At 46.9% G+C, this 20,857-nt stretch overlaps 1 protein-coding gene across 4 annotated transcripts; it reads left to right on the forward strand.

Moving 5' to 3' along the window:
- Positions 1–1,642: 1,642 nt before the first annotated feature.
- PIGV (phosphatidylinositol glycan anchor biosynthesis class V) lies at positions 1,643–16,427 on the forward strand. 4 transcript variants are annotated; one of them, XM_067724965.1, is made up of 5 exons: positions 1,643–1,725; positions 2,723–2,811; positions 4,912–5,046; positions 8,237–9,358; positions 15,137–16,427. In XM_067724965.1, exons 3-5 carry the CDS (start codon positions 4,969–4,971, stop codon positions 15,449–15,451), a joined length of 1,515 nt encoding a protein of 504 aa, XP_067581066.1. In that variant the 5' UTR covers positions 1,643–1,725; positions 2,723–2,811; positions 4,912–4,968; the 3' UTR covers positions 15,452–16,427. The 4 variants fall into 4 exon arrangements, with proteins under 4 accessions (XP_067581066.1, XP_067581065.1, XP_067581068.1 ...); XM_067724964.1 differs by lacking the exon at positions 1,643–1,725 and adding an exon at positions 1,753–2,186; XM_067724967.1 differs by lacking the exons at positions 1,643–1,725; positions 15,137–16,427 and adding an exon at positions 10,860–14,891 and having other exon boundaries at positions 2,202–2,811.
- Positions 16,428–20,857: the final 4,430 nt, after the last annotated feature.

A 20,857-nucleotide genomic window follows, 5' to 3' on the forward strand; every position in this document is an offset into this window, starting at 1 on the left:
TGACAAGCCAGAGCTTTGAGAGCACAAGATTCAGCTTCCTTGTTTTCCAGTTGGAGCAGCAGCCAGAAAATGAAACAGGAAACAGAGCGGAAGAGAAGGGGGGTGGGTAGTAGAGAAGGAAAGGAAGGAGAGATTGCAAGAAAGTAGGGCTGAAGAGCTGGACAAAGTTCTACCTCTAAAGGGTGACAGTTGAGCTTTTAAAAAACATTCTGATGTGTCAAAAGAGACCCCTGTCCTTTTTACAAACAGATTTTTGAGGGAATTTGGTGTGAACAGAGGGAACCTAAAGAATGCATGTCTTTTTCCCTGTGAATCCACAAAGGAAGGATAGTTCATTTCTCAGTTTTGTCTCTGCAAACACAGTACTGCTTGGAGCTTCACAGACTTCTAGAGATCCAAGCCACAAGCTTAGGCCCCAGGCACGAGTGTGCCCCACGGCTCTGCCGATTCACTCACATCCCTCCGGAGCTGAGAGCAAGGGTGTGTCACCGAAAAACCTGGGGTTCTAAACTCCATTTTCCCCCTTCTCCTTCAACACACCACAACTAAAACGTGATTTATCCACCTTACACACAACAAATACCTGAGGGCAGTTCAGGTCCCAGGGCCTGAAATGAGCTATAAAGAATCAAAAGGCACAGTCCCTGGCCCCCAGAGAACTGCTGTGGATTCGCTGTCTTCGCCTGGAGCGAGAGCAACCACCTCTTTTGTTCCCACCCACAGTAGTAGCTGTTGCGGAAGATAAAGCCCTCCCTCCGCCAGGGCTGTGGCCAGAGGCTAACCCAGACCCTAGCTTCGTTTGGAGGGCAGATAACTGAAACCACAGGCGGCTTTGGAATCCTGAGAAACGAGAAATCCACCAACGGAGAAGGATTTATTATCTATTTCCTTTAAGGAGGGTGCAAAGCTGTTCTAACAGTTTCCGTTACAGGGTTCCCAACTGGCCGCTCCTCCCGCACAGACAGTTCTGTTGAGTTAGCTTCTTTCTTTCTTCTGCTTTTTTGGGCCCACTTTCTACGAGAGAGAAACTGCTTGAGTAAGGAAGGAGAAAGCAGTCCTGGGGGTCGTTCTCTGAAGTTTCCTTCACCGCCCTCGTCAGCCACGGGAGGTGGGGCTGCGGGCTGCAGCGGGAGCGAAGGTCCCGAGCAGCCGGAGGAGGGGAAAGTCGGGGGGAACCCCCACTTTCTTCACGCCCAGGACGCAGGGGGCCGCTCCTGGCCACAGAAGCCCCAAGCAGGCTTTTCTTTCCCTTCAGAGAACAGCTATTGTGTGCTAGGCCCTGTACTGAGCTGTTGTTGCCTGACAGCAGGGAAAGTGCGGCTCTGCCTTCCGTTTAGAGGCCGCGGGGCAGCCCCCAACTCCGAGGGCCTTGGCCCACACGGGAACTCAGTGGATGTTTGTGGGGTGCAACTGGGGCAAGAGCACCGACTCGGAGACAGCAGCCCCGGCGGACTAACTGAAGGCGGGGGGAAGGGGCTGAGGAACCCCTGGTGTCACCAAAGCGGGAAAGTGCCAAGGCGGAGGAGAGCGGAGGAGAGCGGAGGATGCGGCTCACGCCATCCACACCCCGCTCGCCCGGACTCAACATGGCCGCTGCGGCGGGGGGCGGGGCAGCTCCGAGTCCCGGCAGGAGCGGGGCGGGGCCGCCATCAGCGGAGCCAGTACGCAGGCGCGGCCGCTCGGGGCCCCGGATGGAGGAACTGTGGTTCGGGCCCCGCCTGGGAGGTAGAGACCGGCGGGCGCTGGGGATCCGGCGCCAGCTTGGGAGCCTAGGAGTTCTGGGGGGAGGGAAGTTGTCAAACGGAGGCCGAGGGAAATGAGGCGGAGGCCGCCGAGAAGCGAAGAGCCCCGCCCCTCCGCCATAGCGGCCTCCCAGGGCCGCCTCTTCCGTTACAGCCTCCCGCCCTCCCCTGCCTTCCGGCCCTAGGCCGCGACGGGCCTCGCCGGCCCCCTCGGGAGTAACCTCTGAGCCGTGGCCCCTTTGGGGAGAGGAGATGCCCAATCCCCTCTTGGGACTGTGTCCGAAAGGAAGGGGCTAGAACGGGCTTCGGACCCGCCTAGGCTGGCAGAAGGCGGCCCCTGCCTCGCGGCGGCCATCAAGACCTCTGGTCCTAAGGACCCTGGGTCCGAACACCACCACCCACCCCGCGCCCGCCCCTGAGGATGTTAGTCTTACAGCCCAGGATGTGAGTCCTGGGCTCCGATTCAACAGGTTTTCCTATCTGCTCAGATAGGGCCCTCCCTGCCCTAAGCATAGCCAGCAAGAGCATGCGCTGTCACTGGACAAGTCCTGGGCTGGGAGTTGGGAGACCCTGGTTGTAATTCTGGCTCTGAAAGAGCGCATCCCCTTTGGCAGGAGTGACGGCTGGTGGAAAGATGGATGTTTCAGACAAAAAAAAATTCTCCTTAAATATAGCCTTGGGAGTGCCACTTGACCCCAGTGAGCCTCAGTTTCCACATCCATAAAATGGCGATGGTAATTACACAGGGTCTAATGAGATCTCTGACGTAAAAACTCTGGAGAGTCTTATTACTCACCTCTCTGGGGCATATTTATCTCACGGGAAAATAGAGTAAAACTAGTTGCTCTGTAAGTGTCCTGCCAGTTCAGAGGGCCTGTGATTTCGTAAACGGGTTGTTGGGAAGTAAAGCCCGCAATTAGCTGAGAGGGAGAGCTCACTGGCTTTATTTTTGTTTTCACATGGTTTACCTGTAAACTAAGTGTAGCTACAAGTCGTCTGTGATCGCTGGGTCTAGAGCTTGACTCTGGAGAAAGGAAAGGAAGAATGGAAGCCTGGTGAAGAGGCAGAGGTGGGTTCCGTGCTTTTCTTTTCCCAACTCTTCTGCATGTGGGTGGGAAATGAAGGAAGGGAAAAAGTGAGTTCACCCTCGGATGGAGAACCAGCGGCCGTGTAAGGTTGGCTGTGCTTGTTTCTACGATTCCTTTCGATTCGGCGAGTCAGATGTTGGCAGTGTTGGGGGGATTTCAGAAGCTTGCCTTTGAACTGAATTTTGATGAGCAAACCGGTGTGGCGTTTGTGGCCCCTCCCTTCCTCCAGGCCTCCTGGTGATGGAGTAAGCAACAGGCGCCCCCTTGTGCTGAGAGGAAAGAGAACTGTTGCTTATGGCCAGTTTTCTGGAGAAATTGTATTTTCCTGTGGCTTCTGTGACTTTGTCGTTTTGCTCTCAACATGAGATATGGTGGGAGGAGTACTCGGAGCAGGGATTTTATATCCAGAGCCAATGAACTGGTGAAGCCATATCCAGTGCTAACTGCTTCCACTCAATTAGAACACAGGCTTAAAATGCTTGTTTGTAGTGCTAGGCCCTGGGGATATAGTTGGGAGCAAGATAGACAAAGCCCCTGCCCTCATAAACAACCTAAATAAGCAACAGCAATAAAGACGACAAGGCAGAGTGTAATGAGAGCATATCACATAGTCTAGTGAGAGTCAGAGAATTCCAGAAACAAGTGATAACCTAAAGGTTTGATAGGAGATAGGAGAAGGAAGAAAAGTCTTCCAGGCCTTCCTCCCTGTTAATTTCTCAGTTCTAGTATTTTTTCTTTTAGCGTTAGTTCTTCACCCCAAGTTGATGAGCTGCCCCTGATGCTCTTGCCCTTCCTTCTGATTTCCGACTGGTTCCGTAGGAGCCATTGCTACTTCTTTTAGCACAAGGAATTGTTAAAAAAAAAAAAAAATGCCTTAAAGTGCATTCCTTCCCTCAGAATGGCTTTGCAGTTGTTTATACATTGCTGCCATTCCAACAAAGAGATGGGAAATAACAGTTTTCCCCATCCCTAGTAGTCGACTCTGTCGTCCCCCTAAGTTTGTTTTAGCAATGTGAGCTGGCTGAAGTCCTGCTGAGTGGTGGTTTTCTTTTCCTTCTCCACTTAATTTAACAGACCAGCTGAACACACATCAGAGAGCTTAACTAGAGTGTGTAGTCATTATGGTCTTCCAGTTCAGTTCTATGCCCCACTTTTGGGACTCTGGTTTGGGACCTAGTTTATTATTCTGGGCAACAGAGAAAGGGCACACACTAAATAACGGCAACCACAATATAGATTTGGTACTACTTCTTCACACTTCAGTCCATTTCACATCGTGACAATTTCATGAGACAGGCAAAATAGTCCGATCTCATTTTTTTAATTAATTAATTTATTTATTATAAATTTATTTATTTATCTTTGGTTGCATTGGTCTTTGTTGCTATGCATGGGCTTTAGTTGCTGTGAGCAGGGGCTACTCTTCTTTGTGGTGCGCGGGCTTCTCATTGCGGTGGCTTCTCATGTTGCAGAGCACGGGCTCTAGGCGCATGGGCTTCAGTAGTTGTGGCACGCAGGCTTCAGTAGTTGTGGCACGCGGGCTCAGTAGCTGTGGCTCACGGGCTGTAGAGCGCAGGCTCAGTAGTTAGGGCGCGTGGGCTTAGTTGCTCAGCGGCATGTGGGATCTTCCCGGACCAGGGTTCGAACCCGTGTCCTCTGCATTGGCAGGCGGATTCTTAACCACTGTGGCACCAGGAAAGTCCCCCGATCTCATTTTATACACAGAGAACTGAGGCTTAGAAGAACAAAATGAGAACTTATGAATGACAAAGTCAGGACTTGAACCCAGGTCTTTAGTTCCTGGATAGGGGAACTCAACAGGCTTTTAAAGGTTTTCTGTGAGCTTAGCTTTCCAGCTCCATGCCTATCTGTGTGGAACTTCCCCTACAAGAATACAGTGCTTGAGAGTGACACCAAGAGGTCCCATCTGCCTTTAAGACGCTTTTTCCTCATCTGGAAAGTAAGGTGGTTAAGTCTGCCATAGTAGTCCTGAAGCAGGGGTGATGTTTTCATGAAGAATGCTTTCAATAATTTACTTTCTGCCTATGTGTGACATTTCCTCTTTGGGTTTTGGAGTTTAGAAGCCTGAGGGAGTTCATCCCTGGCAGCAGCCCCCCTGAATTCCTGGTGGTGAGAGGATGTGGCCCCTGGACACATCCCGGAAAGAGGTCCTGGGGTTTGCAGTCAGCTGCCGTGTCCTGACTCTGGTGCTGCAGGTCAGTCTCTGATCTTTTGTCCTGAACATGCCATTGCCACATGACTGGGGTAGACATTAAGAATAGGCCTCATCTTCTTTCCCTTTCCCAGATGTGCCCCCCCCACCCCCGACCATGTGGTTAGAACTATAGAGACCTAGACCACATAGCTGAAAAGTGGGCAGGACTCGTAGATATGACCTATTAATCTCTTATTTTATATTTATTTATTTATTTATTTTGATCTATTAATCTCTTATTTTACACATGAAGTAGCTGAGGCCCAGAAAGGATAAATGGCTTCCTTAAAGTCACAAGGCAAGTTAGAGAAGGACCAGAATCAGACCCCAGGTTTCCTTACTCTTGGGCTAGTGGTCTTTCCAGCAGACCATGATGTTCTGTAACCAGAACAGGTGTGTTCTGGTTTAGGGTGTGACAGCTCAAAGCGTTGCCCTGGGTCCCCTGACCAGGAGACTGAGCGTTGCATCAGTCAGTTGAGTGGGAGAGAGGTGGCACTGTCCTGAGACCCTCTGTGTATAGTTGTTTAGTCAGCAGTGTCTCCTACTCTTCCCCCAGCTGTGTCGCCTTGCTGTCTCACCCACACACAACCTGCAGAATGCATTTTGCAATTCCCTGTCCCCTCCAAGGCTGCCCTTGATACATATTTTAATCAAATTTCAGGTATATATGAACTATGTATGGTGCCTAGCACAGTGCCCAGTGCTTAGTAGGTCTTCAGTATCTGTTATTGTTGAATGTATGTCAACACCCTAGGGATGTTCTGTTAGCATATTATATGTGCCTTTCATCACAAGCACATTCTCTCTGAGGCTCATCGGTGGTTCCTTTGTGGAAAACTCCTTTTTTCTCTCCTCCCCCACTATGTGAGGCATAACAGCCTCTGCTGGGTCCCAGGTTTAGTTAGAAGTGTCTTCAACTTGGAGACTAGGGCTGTTACCTGTGACTGTCACTCCTGTCCCACTTGTTTTCACTGTTTGAAGTGGCCTGATAAAGAAACTGACCGAAAAAGGGAAGAGCCTTAAAAATGAGGTTATACTCCTGTTGCTAGGCTGGAAAACTGACTTGATGATGGCTTTGAACCAGCATCAGCTGAATGATTGACAGAACTAAGGGAGCAATACTGTGACTCGGCATCTGGGATAGGGTACCAGGACAGCTGGGTTCTAATTCAGATGGTGATTTGGAAACAGGTATGTTTCCTCTATACTGTTCGCTCAACCACCAAATTTTATTAAGTTCCTGCCCTGGTCAAAGAACTATGCTAGGTGGGAGTATAAAAAGTCACGACCTCTTTTCCCTTAAGCAGCTGACCAAATCTAACGGGGCAAAAAGACATTTAATAATAATGCTATTTCATTATCCTCCCCTCCCCGCCTTCCAGCTTTAAAGCTCGCGCCATCAGGTTATACCCCAGTTACCCTTTGTTGTTGCTGTCATCTCTGTTAGCGACAACTCATTCCTCCTCATTCCTTGAAGGTTTTAGCTCCTGATTCACTGCTACTCTTTCCAGCACTACTGTATATTTCTTGGTGGTTTCAATATTAGTAAAGCTGATACATCTAACCACTATCTCCTATCTTTCCAGTTCACTCCCTCCACTACCCCAGTTCTAACGATTCTTCCACTCCCTCAGGACTTATCCATTGATTCTACCACGGTTTCACTGTCCCTCACCTGCCTCATGGCTTCAGCTCCACTTCTTACCCAGCTTAGATTCCATGGTCCACCATGCATACACGTACAACTCACTCGCTCCCTTCTCTCTATGTCTTAATCACAAGACAAAAGCCCAGCCATGGTTAAATTCAATTCTGTGTCTACTCCACACATGCATCTGCCCAGAGAAAAGCACACAACTGTGTTAACTAGTCTCTTTGTATTCAATATCATTAACCCAAGTGAGTCCTTAGTGCTGCCTGGCAATCTTAGTGTATTTCCCTGGTCCAGTCGCTCACCCATTCTCTCAAATTTTTCTGCACATCAGAATCAGCTGGGAGAGCTAAAAACAATCTAAACGCCCAGGCTGTACCCCATATTGGTTAAGTCATCAATGTTGTAGCAGGAGGGAAATCCAGGCATCAGTATTTTTGAAACCCCTTGGGCGATTCCAGTGCACAGCCTATTTTGAGAACTAGGGTCATAGATGACTTATTTTACACGTTTTCCTCTTAAGTCTCTAGCACCTTTTCCCCAGCTTGTTTTCCTGAGTGAAAATTCAGAAAAGTAGAAGCAATAAGAAGTAACCTTCTGAATACTTCCACCACAGCCATCAGCATACCTACATCTGCACCTCTGTGCCTTCACTACTGAAGGGTGGATGAACTGTCTGTCTCCTCTCTAAGGCCAGTTCCACCTCCAAAGCAGATTCCATCCCCTTTTGCCTGCTCCAGCAATTCTTCCCTTTCTCGCCTGCATACTCAGTGGTTTCCTTTCCACTGGATATTCCCATTGGCAAACAAATACTTACCTCCCGCCTTTGGGAAAAAAAACAAGATTTCTCTTGACCCCACATTGTCATTCACCTACTATCCCATTTCTCTGCTTCCCTTTACAGGAAAACTCCTCCAAACAGTTGTCTGTATCTACTGTCTCAATTCTTCCCTTCTCTCCTGAACCCAGTCCAAGCAGTCTTCTCTCTCCTCCACTCCACTGAAGTAGCTCTTGTCAAAGTCACCAATGACATTCCCATTGCTAAAGCCAGTGGTCAGTTTTCAGTCCCCATCTTACTTGACCTATCAGCAACATTTAAGAGCCGATCACTCCTTTGCTTTACTTGGTTCTATGACACCATGCTCTCCCGGTTTCCTCCCTACCTCACTGACCTTCCTTCTTTACCTTTATTGCTAGATCCTCACTGTCTTCCGAGCCTCTAAATATTGACATGTCTGAGGCCCAGTCCTCAGATCTCTTCTTTTCTCTATCTGCACTTCTTCCCTGGGTGATCTCATTCAGTCTCACACCTTTTAATATCATCCATATACTTATGACTCCCAAATTTATATCTCTAGCCCTGATTGCTCTCCTGACCCTCAGACCCATATATCTCACTGTCTCGTTGACCTCTGCACTGGAATGTCCATCTCAAACTGAACTTGTGATTCTTCCCCAACATGTCTGTTCCTCCTCATTTTATTAAATGGTAATGCTTCCACTGGCTCAACCAAAATCCTAGTTCTCCTTCATCCCACAGGCTCTCTTCAATGCCATCATCCCAGACCATCATGCGGAAGCCTTCTCACCTCCTCGCCTCGCCCCCTCCGGCTCTGTGGACCAACTTGTGGAAAGTCTCCTGGGCGGCCTGTCTCACTGGGATGCTGAACACTTCCTGTTCATTGCTGAGCATGGCTACCTGTATGAGCACAACTTTGCCTTCTTCCCCGGTTTCCCCCTGGTCCTGTTGGTGGGGACTGAATTGCTGAGACCCCTGTGGGGGTTACTGAGCCTACGGAGTTGCCTGCTAATCTCAGTAGCATCGCTCAATTCCTTGTTCTCCGTGCTGGCCGCACTTGCGCTTCATGACCTGGGCTGTCTGGTTTTGCGCTGTCCCCGCCAGGCTTTTTATGGAGCGCTGCTCTTCTGCCTCAGCCCCGCCAATGTCTTCCTGGCGGCTGGCTACTCAGAAGCTTTGTTTGCCCTCCTGACATTCAGCGCCCTGGGGCAGCTGGAAAGGGGCCGAAGCTGGACTAGTGGACTCCTCTTTGCCCTTGCCACTGGTGTGCGCTCCAACGGGCTGGTCAACGTTGGCTTCCTCGTGCATTCTCAGTGCCGAGGCTTTTTCTCTTCTCTCATGGTGAGGAATCCTCTGAGACAGCTCTTGAAGCTGATGGGCTCTGTGTTCCTGTCAGTGCTCACACTTAGCCTTCCCTTTGCCCTCTTTCAATATTACGCCTATACTCAGTTCTGTCTGCCAGGCCCAGCCTACCCCATTCCTAAGCCCTTGCTGCAGTTAGCTGTGGACAAGGGCTACCGAATCGTAGAGGGAAATGAGCCGCCTTGGTGCTCCTGGGATCTTCCCCTAATATACAGCTACATCCAGGATATCTATTGGAATGTTGGCTTTTTGAGATACTATGAACTCAAGCAGGTGCCCAATTTTCTACTGGCTGCGCCAGTGGCTATACTGGTTGCCTGGGCAACTTGGACATATGGGACCACCCATCCTTGGCTCTGCCTTACACTTGGGATGCAAAGGAGCAAGAACAGAGAGACCCCAGAGAAGCCTGAGCCTGGATTCCTCAGTCCTCGGGTGTTCGTGTACCTGGTCCACGCTGCAGCGCTGCTGCTGTTTGGTGGTCTGTGCCTGCATGTTCAGGTGAGGTGGACTCCTGGCTGGGAAAAGGTGGGAACACGGGCCAAAGCCCTCAGTCAGGGACAGGGAAGACCTTTAACTTTGCCCATTTGAGTGACCTGTACCTAATTTATTCATTCAACAACTATTTGGGGGTGTTTTTAGTGTGAGTCCCTGGGTCAGATCACTGAGGTTAGAACATAAATAAGTTAAGTTTGCTGCCCTGGTAGGTCTTGTGGTCAAAATGGAGAGACAGACATTTAACGGCTTAAATTATAGTATAGTGGGATGGAATTGGAGATATTTTTGAGGTAAAGTATTGTGGAAGCACAGAGGAAAAAGTAGCTAACTGGCTGAAGGAGGTGAGGAGGGCATCATATTTAGGCTGGGTCCTGAAGGGTAAGAAGGAATTCCATTTAAGAAGCAGAGGAAGAACATTCTGGGCAAATGGAAGGGCATGTTCGAAGACAATGAGAGTTGTGAAAGGACCTGATCTGACTGAGTTATAGGAATAGCACAGAGGGTATCTCTGGGACCTTCCCCTAACTTACAACTATACCCAGAATGTCTGCTTGAATGTCGACTTTCTGAGGTACTCTGAGCTCTGGCAGGTGCTCCATTTTCAGAGGAGCTCTCTTGTGCAATGTTCAGTTGGTGGGGAGGATAGAGAGGGATGGGAAGGGTTTGATCATACATTCGATTTTTTTTCGTTCCTGGTTGTGGCCCCAGGTCCACCATAAACCCTGAGGAAGTCTTTTTGTCTCCATGCTGGCCACTCCTCAGCAGTTTCTGCCTCTTGGAGGCGCACATTGGCTGTTTGTAAAGTTCTCTGCGCTATGTGACTAAGAGGCACAGGGGAAATAGAAAGGAGCACTCTGTGTTTGTAGCTGGATGAGCTAGTAGAGTGAGTGCCAGCGAAGCTTAGAGTTTCAAGGATAGACGAGGGGGGGCCATTTGGAGACCTGGCTCTGAGCTTCCCTAGAAGGACAGTGTTGAACCACAGGATCCCTTGCCCCCTTTCTCTCTGCTTTGCCATCCCCGTGGGATGAGGGAACCGTTTCAGGGGGCAGGGGATCAGAGTCCTGGCCCTGGGCTAAAAGTGGACCCCACAGACTTTTTTTTTTTTGGCCATGCCGCGTGGCACGTGGGATCTTAGTTCCCCAACCAGGGATCGAATCCACGCCCCCTGCGTTGGAAGCATGGAATCTTAACCACTGGACTGCCAGGGAAGTCCCCTGACCACCCGCCGCCCCCACCATAGAATTTTTAGTATCAGTTGGCCCATTATTGTGGTAATTAGTGTGTAGCCATGTTTATTTGTAACATTGCAGTCACCTGGCTGGCGTCATGCACAGCTTTATAAGGCAGATCCTAAGCTCTGCTGAATGAATATCTTTTCCAGTGTAATACATTTGTAGTCGTAGAGCTATAGCTCACCCAGCAGCAGGGAAGTCCCAGGCTCATCCAATTTGAGGCAGTGACATTCCAGTAAATGTGTGGGTTTTCCCCCTCTTATGATTTCCAGGTTCTCACCAGGTTTTTATGCTCCTCCACTCCTATTGTGTACTGGTTTTCAGCTCACTTGCTTCAAGATCAAGAACCACTGCTGAGATCCCTAGAGACTGTGCCTTGGAAGCCTCTTTCAGGGGCCTCCCCACCAGGACAAAAGGTCCCCAGAAACTCTATCATGGGACTCTTGTACAACTGGAAAACTTGTTCTCTGGTCACACGGTGCATTCTAGGCTACTTCCTGACCTACTGGCTCCTGGGACTACTCCTGCATTGCAACTTCCTACCTTGGACATGACCTGGAGACTTAGGGGACAGGCTTGAAGCAGACTTAACCAGGGTCTGAAAGTACAAATACATGCTGGGGCTGCCTGTGCTGCCCTGGAACCCTTACTCTGCCCGTTAGAACCTCTCTCTCCTTGAAGGTTGGTTAGGAATGGGAGAAGTGTGAGCCTCTAGAGAGCACCTTCTGGTCCTGGCTATGGCAGACTTTAGGGTAGTAACTATTTTCTCTGTAAATGAAGAAATCTTATTCCAGGTCTAAAGCATACCTGGATCTGTCTTGTCAATCAACCATAGCAGAGATAGTCTTAAACTTACCACCTACCCACACGTAAATTTAAATGTAAATTATTTAAATGTGAATTTCATCAAAGGCTCTAGCTGACAAGCTGGTCATAGTCCACACAGTGATGGCGGAGGCCTGGACAGTGTAGCCTAAGTACAATGGGACCATCTTTTCTAAATGGGACATTGTTTCTGATTATTTTTTTCATGATTTGTTCACTTATTTATATGAAAAACCTTACAAAGATACGCAAATTAAACAACTCTTGATTATATCTGCAATTAATTACCTTTTTATTTTTTAAATTATTTTATTTTATTTTATTGGCTGCACAGCTTGCGGGAGCTTAGTTCACTGACCAGGGATTAAACCCGGTCCACAGCAGTGAAAGCACCGAGCTGGACCACCAGTGAATTCCCATAAATTACCTTGTTAAAAATATAATACAAATTAAGGGCTGAGACCCTGCCACATACTCTGCATCCACACTTCATTTGGATATTAAAGGTCAATTGAGGCAAAAAAAATTAATACAAGTTACTTGGGGGAAAAAAGTCATGGTAAGAAGAACATTGCATGAGGAGGCAGGAGGCCTGGATTCTGGTCCTCTCAGTAAAGCCCCACTTACCAGCTGTGTGACCTTGGGAGAGTTTTCAGAGCCTTAGTTACCTCTTCTGAAACTAGGGGAAAATTACATTCTCCCACTGGAAAACATATCCAGTTCTCCTCTTTTCAGCACTCTGAGGAGTAATTTCAGTGACGTTTCCTCTGAAGGAGGAAGAGCAGTGACACTTGGCAAATAAGGCTCCCCTGTCCTGTGTAAGTAAGCCTGCCCAGGGGCAACTAAATGTTCAATGTGTGAGCAGTGACTGGTTTTCCGGCCCTGCCTGAGTGCCTGTGCTTTCTTGATTGGTAGGTAAGGGTCAGATGAGCCAACACAGCAGCAGGAATTGATAAATTGTAGGTAAGTCCAGGGTTGAATGAAATGGTATCTTCCTGGCCACCATTTGGTAATGGGCTTGACTCTATAATTGTAGTAAAATCTTGACCCCTGCTGAGCTATTTTTTCTCATTCTTTGAGCCAGGTAAGAGGCTCTGCATCATCACCACTCTTTCCCCATTTGAGCCAAAAATTCCAACAAGCAGAAACTTCGAAATAGATGGATTGACACGCTCCCTCTGACCATGACTGAAAGTTAAACTTGCCAGCTGAAGGGAAGCTCCTGGCTGAGCCCCAGCACCCTCTATTGGAGCTCCTAGTCAGCCTGGCCAATAAGCATTTCCCATCCATCGCCCCAGCTTTAGCACAGCTGAGAGAATTTGGTCCAGAGTCAAATGCTTCTGAAAATGTACACACAGCTCGGGACAGCCCTCTGCCTTCTGCCAAGACACCCGAGTGCCCTTCTTGGCAAAAGATGATCACCCCTGCCCTAGTGTCCCTCCAGTTGGCAGAAACTGTTCCCTCCCTCCTCACCCACAGCTGCAAATCTGGGGACTTCCACCCTGTGTGCAGGAAGCGTTGAGGGCCTGATTCAGCTCTTTATTGCAGAGGTAGGAGTACTAGATTGTTTGCTCTCGTGGATTGACCTCTTTGCCTCTTTTGGGGGGGATAATCAGAACTGATTGTTTCCCTACTGGAAGAGGTGACTCAAACTCCGCAGGGTAGGGGGTGATTTCACTGCTTTGGCAGTCTCAGCTTAACGTTCACACTAGACCTCGTCACCCCCAGAAACAAGTGATTTCAAGGACCGGAAACCCTATAAATGCGAACCTCTCATTTCTCAACTAATACCAAGGAACTAAATCACTCTGGTATTTTGCAAAGACCATTCTGGTTACAGCCGATCATAGAGGAGTTAAGTGAGGACCCCAGCTAGGTGGACGTACCTGGTGTGACCTGGAGATGGACACAGTTTTCTCTCTGACCTTGGAGGGATCTAGTTCTCTAAGGAGCTAAGGAATGGGCTGATTTTATGGCCAGCAGCTGTCCTTTTACTATGCTATTAACAGTCTTTAATAGCCTTCGAGAGGGATATGAAGGGCCCAAGGCAGGAAGCTTCCTGTTTACCCTGAGGTCTAACAATGCTGCAGCTGGGTTGGGCGTCTACAATTTCAGAGAAAAGTCATTTCCTTCTGAGACCCAGCTAAAACAGAAACCAGACGCTTTATGTACCTAGAAGTAGATGCTTTTTTGTTCTTTAATGAAGGTGGGAGGAGAGGGAGCGTTTGACATGGCTTTACCAGTCCCCCTGAAAAAAAAAAATCACTTTTCTTGAACAGACCCTCTCACCCTCCTCCAAAAAATGTAGTGTGTGCAGGCTCATGGGATTTGCAACTGATTGATTCTTTCAGCAATTGTTTAGTATTGCCTGTTTTAGGGGACTAAAGAATACTCGCCCTGCTTCCTGTCCTCAAATAGCTGCCTGATAGAGTTTCTAGCAGAAACACAGGAACGTTAATCAAGGAAAAAACTAATAAATTCTGGGGAATGAAGAGATACTTAAACTTCTTGCTCAGTATTCTCTACTTGAACTTTTTATGGTGAGGATGAATTAAAATTTTACTTGTATGCTTGGGAAAAGGTAAGTGTGGTACAGAGTAAGTTCTCTGTAAATTCACACAAGATGGAGATCCCTCCCAGCTTGGAATACTTGAAAAGACTTTGTAGGGAATGGCCTTTGAGTTGGACTTTGAAGGACAGTAGGATTTGAAGTTAAGGGCAGAGAATGAATATAGGAAGCAGGAAACAGAACAGGACAGGGAGAGCTCAGTTTGAGTGGAACTGAGGTATTGTCATTGTGGTCTAAGCATTGAAATCAGCCCCAAGCCCAGCTCCACTGTGTACTAGCTGTGTAAAGGTGAGCCAGATACTGAATCTCTAGGCCTCTGTTCACTCCTCTGTAAAACATGGATAACACTATCTACCTCATAGATATGAATAATAATGTTATCTATCTCAGAGTTATGTGAGTTAAATGAAAAATGTTTAGAATAGTACTAACAAAAGAATAGCTGCATTTTGGACATGTTGAGTTTACAATGCCATCAGCACATTCATATGCCAGGAAATGTGGACCAGGAGACAAGGAGAGGGGTCAGGGAGCAATCCACACAGACCTGATAATTATAGCAGCCATGATATTGGATGAGATTGTCAAAAAGAAAAAATGTAGAGAGAGAAGGAGGGCCTGTAAAACCTTGGGCAAGTGACTCAACTTCTCTAAACCTGTTTTCTCATCTCTAAAATGGGGGTGACATCACTTACCACACAGAGTAGTTATGAAGATTAAATGAGATAAAGCACTAGATAAAGCACTAGCATAGCACGTAGCACATAGTAAGAACTTAATGAATGGTAGCTATTTTTTATCATCATCATCGTCATCATTGTTATCGTCGTCATTAAAAAACCAGGAACAAATATTATCTGCTGTACACAACATTGTAAATCAACTATACTTCAATAAAAAAATTTTTTTTAATTGCCTTTCTTTTTAAGGCTGAATAATATTCCATTGTATGTATATACCACATTTTGTTTATCCATTCATCCTTTGAGGGATATACTTGGATAGCTCCACCTTTTGGCTATTGCGAATAATGCTGCTATGAACATTGGTGTACAAATACCTGTTCAAGTCCCTGTTTTCAATTCTTTGGGGTATATACCCAGAAGTATATATTGCTGGATCGTATGTTAATTCTATGTTGTTGTTGCTTTTTAGGAACTGCTATACTGTTTTCCACAGGATTTGCATCATTTTGTATTCCCAGTAGCAGTGCACAAGGATCCAAATTTCTGTACATCCTCACCAACACTTATTTTCCTTTTTTTTTCCTTCTTCTCTTTTTTTAAAATACTAGCCATCCTAGTGGTTGTGAAGTTGTATCTCACTGTAGTTTTGATTTGCATTTCCCTAATGATTAGTGATGTTGAGCATCTTTTTATGTGCTTATTGGCCATTTGTATACCTTTGGAGAAATGTCTATTCAGATCCTTTGCCCTTTATTTATTTATTTATTTTGGCCTCACCACGTGAGGCTCATAATTTCTTTGGCAATACAGTTACCTCAAAATATTTTTGGAGGTGGGCTTCCCTGGTGGCACAGTGGTTGAGAGTCCGCCTGCCGATGCAGGGGACACGGGTTCGTGCCCCGGTCCGGGAGGATCCCACATGCCGCGGAGCGGCTGGGCCCGTGAGCCATGGCCGCTGAGCCTGCGCGTCCGGAGCCTGTGCTCCGCAATGGGAGAAGCCACAACAGTGAGAGGCCCGCGTACCGCAACAAACAAACAAACAAGCAGACAAAAAACAAAAAAACAAAAAAAAATATTTTTGGAGGGACTTCCCTGGTGGCGCAGTGGTTCAGACTCCGCACTCCCAATGCAGAGGGCTCGGGTTCGATCCCTGGTCAGGGCACTAGATCCCACAGGCATGCCACAACTAAGAGTTCGCATGCCACAACTAAGGAGCCCACGTGCTGCAACTAAGGAGCCCACATGCCGCAACTAAGGAGCTGGCAAACTGCAACTAAGGAACCCTTGAGCCACAACTAAGGAGCTCCCCGGCTGCAACTAAGACCCGGTGCAACCAAATAAATAAATAATAAAAATATTTTTAAAAGAGAGACAACATTGTAAATGAACTTTACTCCAATAAAAAATAAACATTAGGGACTTCCCTGGTGGTGCAGTGGTAAAGAATCCACCTGTCAGTGCAGGGGATACGGGTTCAAGCCCTGAACCAGGAAGATCCCACATGCCATGGAGCAACTAAGCCCGTGCGCCACAACTACTGAGCCTGTGCTCTAGAGCCCGTGAGCCACAACTACTGAGCCTGAGTGCCACATCTACTGAAGCCCACACACCTAGAGTCCGAGCTCTGCAACAAGAGAAGCTACCATAATGAGAAGCCCACACACTGCAACAAAGTAGCCCCCGCTCACCGCAACAAGAGAAGGCCCATGTGCAGCAACAGAGACCCAACGCAGCCAAAAATAAATAAATAAATAAAATTATTTTTAAAAAAATTACATTTAAAAAATAAAAGAAGTAATGAGACACAAGCTTTAAAAATATATATATATTTTTGGTATATAAATCAGAATTCTCCAGAGAAACATAACCAATTAGATGTACGTGTGTGTGTATCTGTATCTATATGTATGTATGTGTCTATATACATAGAGAGAGAGAGATTTTAATGAATTGGCTCATATGATTGTGGAGGCTGGCAAGTCCACAATCTGCTGGGTAGGCCAGCAGCTGGAGACCCAGTGGAAGAGCTGATGTTATAATTTGAGTCTGAAGGCAGTCTACTGGCAGAATTACCTCTTTCTCAGGGAAAGTCCATCCTTTTTCTATTAAGACCTTCAACTGATTGGATGAGACCCACTCAATTTATGGAGGATAATCTGCTTTTACTCAAGTCTACTGTTTTAAATGGTACTCTTATCTGAAGAAAAACCTTCACAGAAACATCTAGATTATTTGACCAAATATCTGTGTACTGTGGCCTAGCCAAGTTGACACACAAAATTAACACAACAGATTTCTGCTCTATTTGCTTCTAGTCAGATCCATGTGACACTAACCACACACAAGTTCTTTCCTAGATAGAATTCTCAAGCTGATATATTTATATCCTCATCACCCCCTCGCCTCACTCTCAGCATAATAGTGGCTACATTGAAGTCATATGAAGTAAGTGGAAAGGCCACACTCTTTACCTGATATTTGCCTTAGAGGTAATCACATCTTTCACCTCATGTTGTTCAAGACATTTTTTGATCTTATACAATTTGTAGTCAAGAAGCAGTCATCTTTTCTGACCCTGAAAGGCCCATCATTTTTGGACTTTCTCCATTTCCCTTTCACCTCTGCTTGAAAATCAGCTAATTTTCACCTAATTTCACCTCTTTCTTCTAATACTTTATAAAGACACTTGTGCTAGTTATTAAGTTATTGTCTCAGCTCCAAATCCACCCTTCTACTTTCTACTATGAGATAGTGGAGCTGGGACTCTGCAAATCACTTTTCTGCTGTTAGCTGACTCTACTTTGGGCTCTGCCAATGGGGGCCACTAGAGGGCGATAGTGAGGTCACAGGAGGAAGAAAGGACTCCTTTCTTCCTTCTGCTTCCTGTTCGTGTGAGGTCACCCTAGCAATGCTCCTTCACCCCAGCAGCAGCATTGCCTTCCTATAGCAACAGCTGAATCCACTTTGCAGTTTTTCCCAAAAGTTACAAACCCAGCTTCATGGTGTCCCAGTCAGAGACACCAGCACCATCTGGATAGCACCTCTTTCTCAGAAGTGTTGGTCCCTCCTCTAAGTTCAGAGACACCAGACACCAGCACTAGACTTAGAGGTCTGAGTTTCAGCTCTGTAGGGCCCCTCTTCTTCTTTTTTTTTTTTGGCTGCGCCACACAGCATGCGGGATCTTAGGTCCCCAACCAGGAATCAAACCTGCACCCCCTGCAGTGGAAGCAGAGTCTTAACCACTGGACCGCCAGGGAAGTCCAGGGCCCGTCTTCTAAGTTTCTAAGTTTTAGTAATTCCAAACTCTTTCCTTTGTTCTCCTAGCCCTAGGAGTTATAGATGCTTCCTGCTGTTGCTGCCTCCATGGTATCTCAGTTTTCTTTTCATCCTTTTAGTTATCTAGTTAACAACTTTATACCTAGTTAACCATTCTAACCATTCTTTATGTTAGATTTTCCCCAATGACTGGTGTGGTTTCTGTCTCATTGGCGGGACACTGACTGGCACAGAAATTAGTGCTAGGAGGGGTCCCAGGAAACAGACCTCAAAAGATGGGATTAGGGAACTGGTCCGGTTGTGTCATTGGGTTTGAATGCGCTAAAGCTGCTTGTCAATGAGAAACGTGATGCCGCTAATCCACGGCATGCCGTGGCAACATGATTAATTAAATTATCACCTGTGGTTATTTGTGATGAAGTGCCAACTAAAAGGCAAGTGCCTTGGGGGCCCAAGTGGTTGTTGCACCTGACTGTTATGGCAGTGATGATGGCTTACAGGGACTTTGTATGGGAAGAATTCTTCTGAGTGCATCAGAATCCTTGCAGAAAGAAAATGACAAGCTTGGGTCTTTAGATTTTTTTGATGTGGACAATTTTTTTAAAGTCTTTATTGAATTTGTTACAATATTGCTTCTGTTTTATGTTTTGGGGTTTTTTTTGGCTGCGAGGCATGTGGGATCTTAGCTCCCTGACCAGGGATCAAACCCACACCCCTTGCATTGGAAGGCGAAATCTTAACCACTGGGCTGCCACGGAAGTCCCAAGCTTAGGTCTTTAAACTCTCGGCTCAAGACATGGTCAGAGAGTCACAGAGCTTCCATGATAGCCATAAAAGACTCTCTTATTTCTTGTAGCCACCAGCCTTATTTGCTACAAATAAAACAAAAATATGGTGCATGTTGTAGAATTTCATTAGTTGAATTCAGTCTGACTAAGCCTTTCCTGTGATTGAGAAGAAGTGGGACCCTAAAACTTGGAATGGAGACATGCGGTTTGACTCTCTTCCAGGTTCTCAGAGTCTCCTCCATTCTGCCAGCAGATGGAAAGGAGAGCGGAGATCAGCACTTGAGAGTTTTATGGGACAGTCTGTCACTTCCACTCATATTCCATTAGCCAGGATTCAGTACCTCTCTGTAAGAGAGGCTGGGAACTGTGGGTTTTGGTGAGAATGGGTAGTGTATGCCACACTAAATGGGTCACTAGTGACATTTAAGATAGAATTCTTAGGGGAGTTATAAAAAGTTAAGAAATGATTAAGTGACAGGGAAGTGGTAGCTACTTTTTAATAAGAGTGGCTAATGAGAGAGAAAAAGATAAACCTGAAGCTAGAGTGAGGAGGTAGCCAAACACGGAAAGCAGTTTCTGTTGTTGGTTTTTTAGTTTAGTTTTGCATTTTAATTGATAGAGGAGAATTGAGATGCATTTGTAGTCTCAGAGAACAGGAAGAGAGATAGGACATGAGTGGAGGGTTGGCCATGGACAGAATGAGGCCCACATCTTTAAGATGAGAGGAAAGGATTGATACAAATAGAAATTATGAGGTCGAGAGGAGGGTAGCTAACAGTCAAGCAGGATAGTTTTGGTTTCTGTAAAGTGACAAGGAGCAAGAATTAGGGTTGCAAGAAGATCCAGTTGAGGTGGGACAGGAATCTGTATTTGAACCAGTATGTCCAGTTTTGTGGATTTGTTCCACAGCCAAAGAGCAAGAGGGGAGGAAGTCCACAATATGGTTCATTCCAAGGTGGGGCTCATCAAATCCAGGATCTTTGGCACCAAGGGCATGGTTCTGTGGCCTTTGTCATGTGTAAAAATTACAGAACCTTGAGGTCATTGTTGCTGTCTTTCTACCCCTCTGCATCGTGTATTCTGACTTCTTTTCTTACTCTCTCCTATCCTAGTCTCCAGCTCTCTCTTTTCCTATACTTTTCCTTAGGTTTTCCAGTAACCCCAGTGTGGTGGACAGACCCTAAGGTGAGCCTCAGTGATTCCTGCCTGCTGGTATTCACACTTTTGTGTGATCCTCTTGAGTTCAAGTGGGACCTGTGATTTGCTTCTAACCTATAAAATATGGTGAAGGTATTGGGCTGCCACTCCCATTACATATATGTTACGTTATGTAAAACTCTGTGTTAGCAGACTGGGGCTAGAGATTCTCCTTGTGGGCTTGATGAGGTAAGAGCCCATGTTGTAGAAGCCCACGTGGCAAGGAACTGTGGTAACCTCAAGGAACTGCAGGTGGCCTCTGAAACCTCAGGGAGGCCTCTGGGTGACAGCCAGGCCCTCAGTCAGACAGTCACAAGGAAATAAGTTCTGCCCACAAAGCCTGAGTGGGTTTGCAGGTATTTTCTTCCCCAGTTGAGTCCCCAGATGAGCATGCAGCCTTGCTGACATCTTCATTGCAGCCTTCTGAGACTAAGCAAAGGGCTCAGCTAAGCAGTCCCAGTGCTCCTGACCTGGAACCTGTGAGATATAACGTGTGTTGTTTTAAGTCACTAAATTTGTGGTAATTTGTTACACAGCAACAGAAAAATAATATACCCAGAATTCCTGAAAAACCCTGGGGCTGGGGCTTCCCTGGTGGCTCAGTTTTTAAGAATCCACCTGCCAATGCAGGGGACACAGGTTCGATCCCTGGTCTGGGAAGATCCCACATGCTGTGGAGCAACTAAGCCCGTGTGCCACAACTACTGAGCCAGCGCGCCTAGAGCCCGCGAGCCACAACTACTGAAGCCGGTGCACCTAGAGCCCATGCTCCGCAACAAGAGAAGCCACCGCAATGAGAGGCCCGCGCACCGCAACAAAGAGTAGCAGCCCCCGCTCGCTGCAACCAGAAAAAGCCCACGCGCAGCAAAGAAGACCCAACACAGCCAAAAATAAATTAATAAAATAAATTAAAAAACAAACAAACAAAC

The sequence above is a fragment of the Pseudorca crassidens genome, chromosome 2 (assembly GCF_039906515.1).
Source record: "Pseudorca crassidens isolate mPseCra1 chromosome 2, mPseCra1.hap1, whole genome shotgun sequence".
In the NCBI taxonomy this organism is placed as follows: Eukaryota; Metazoa; Chordata; class Mammalia; order Artiodactyla; family Delphinidae; genus Pseudorca; species Pseudorca crassidens.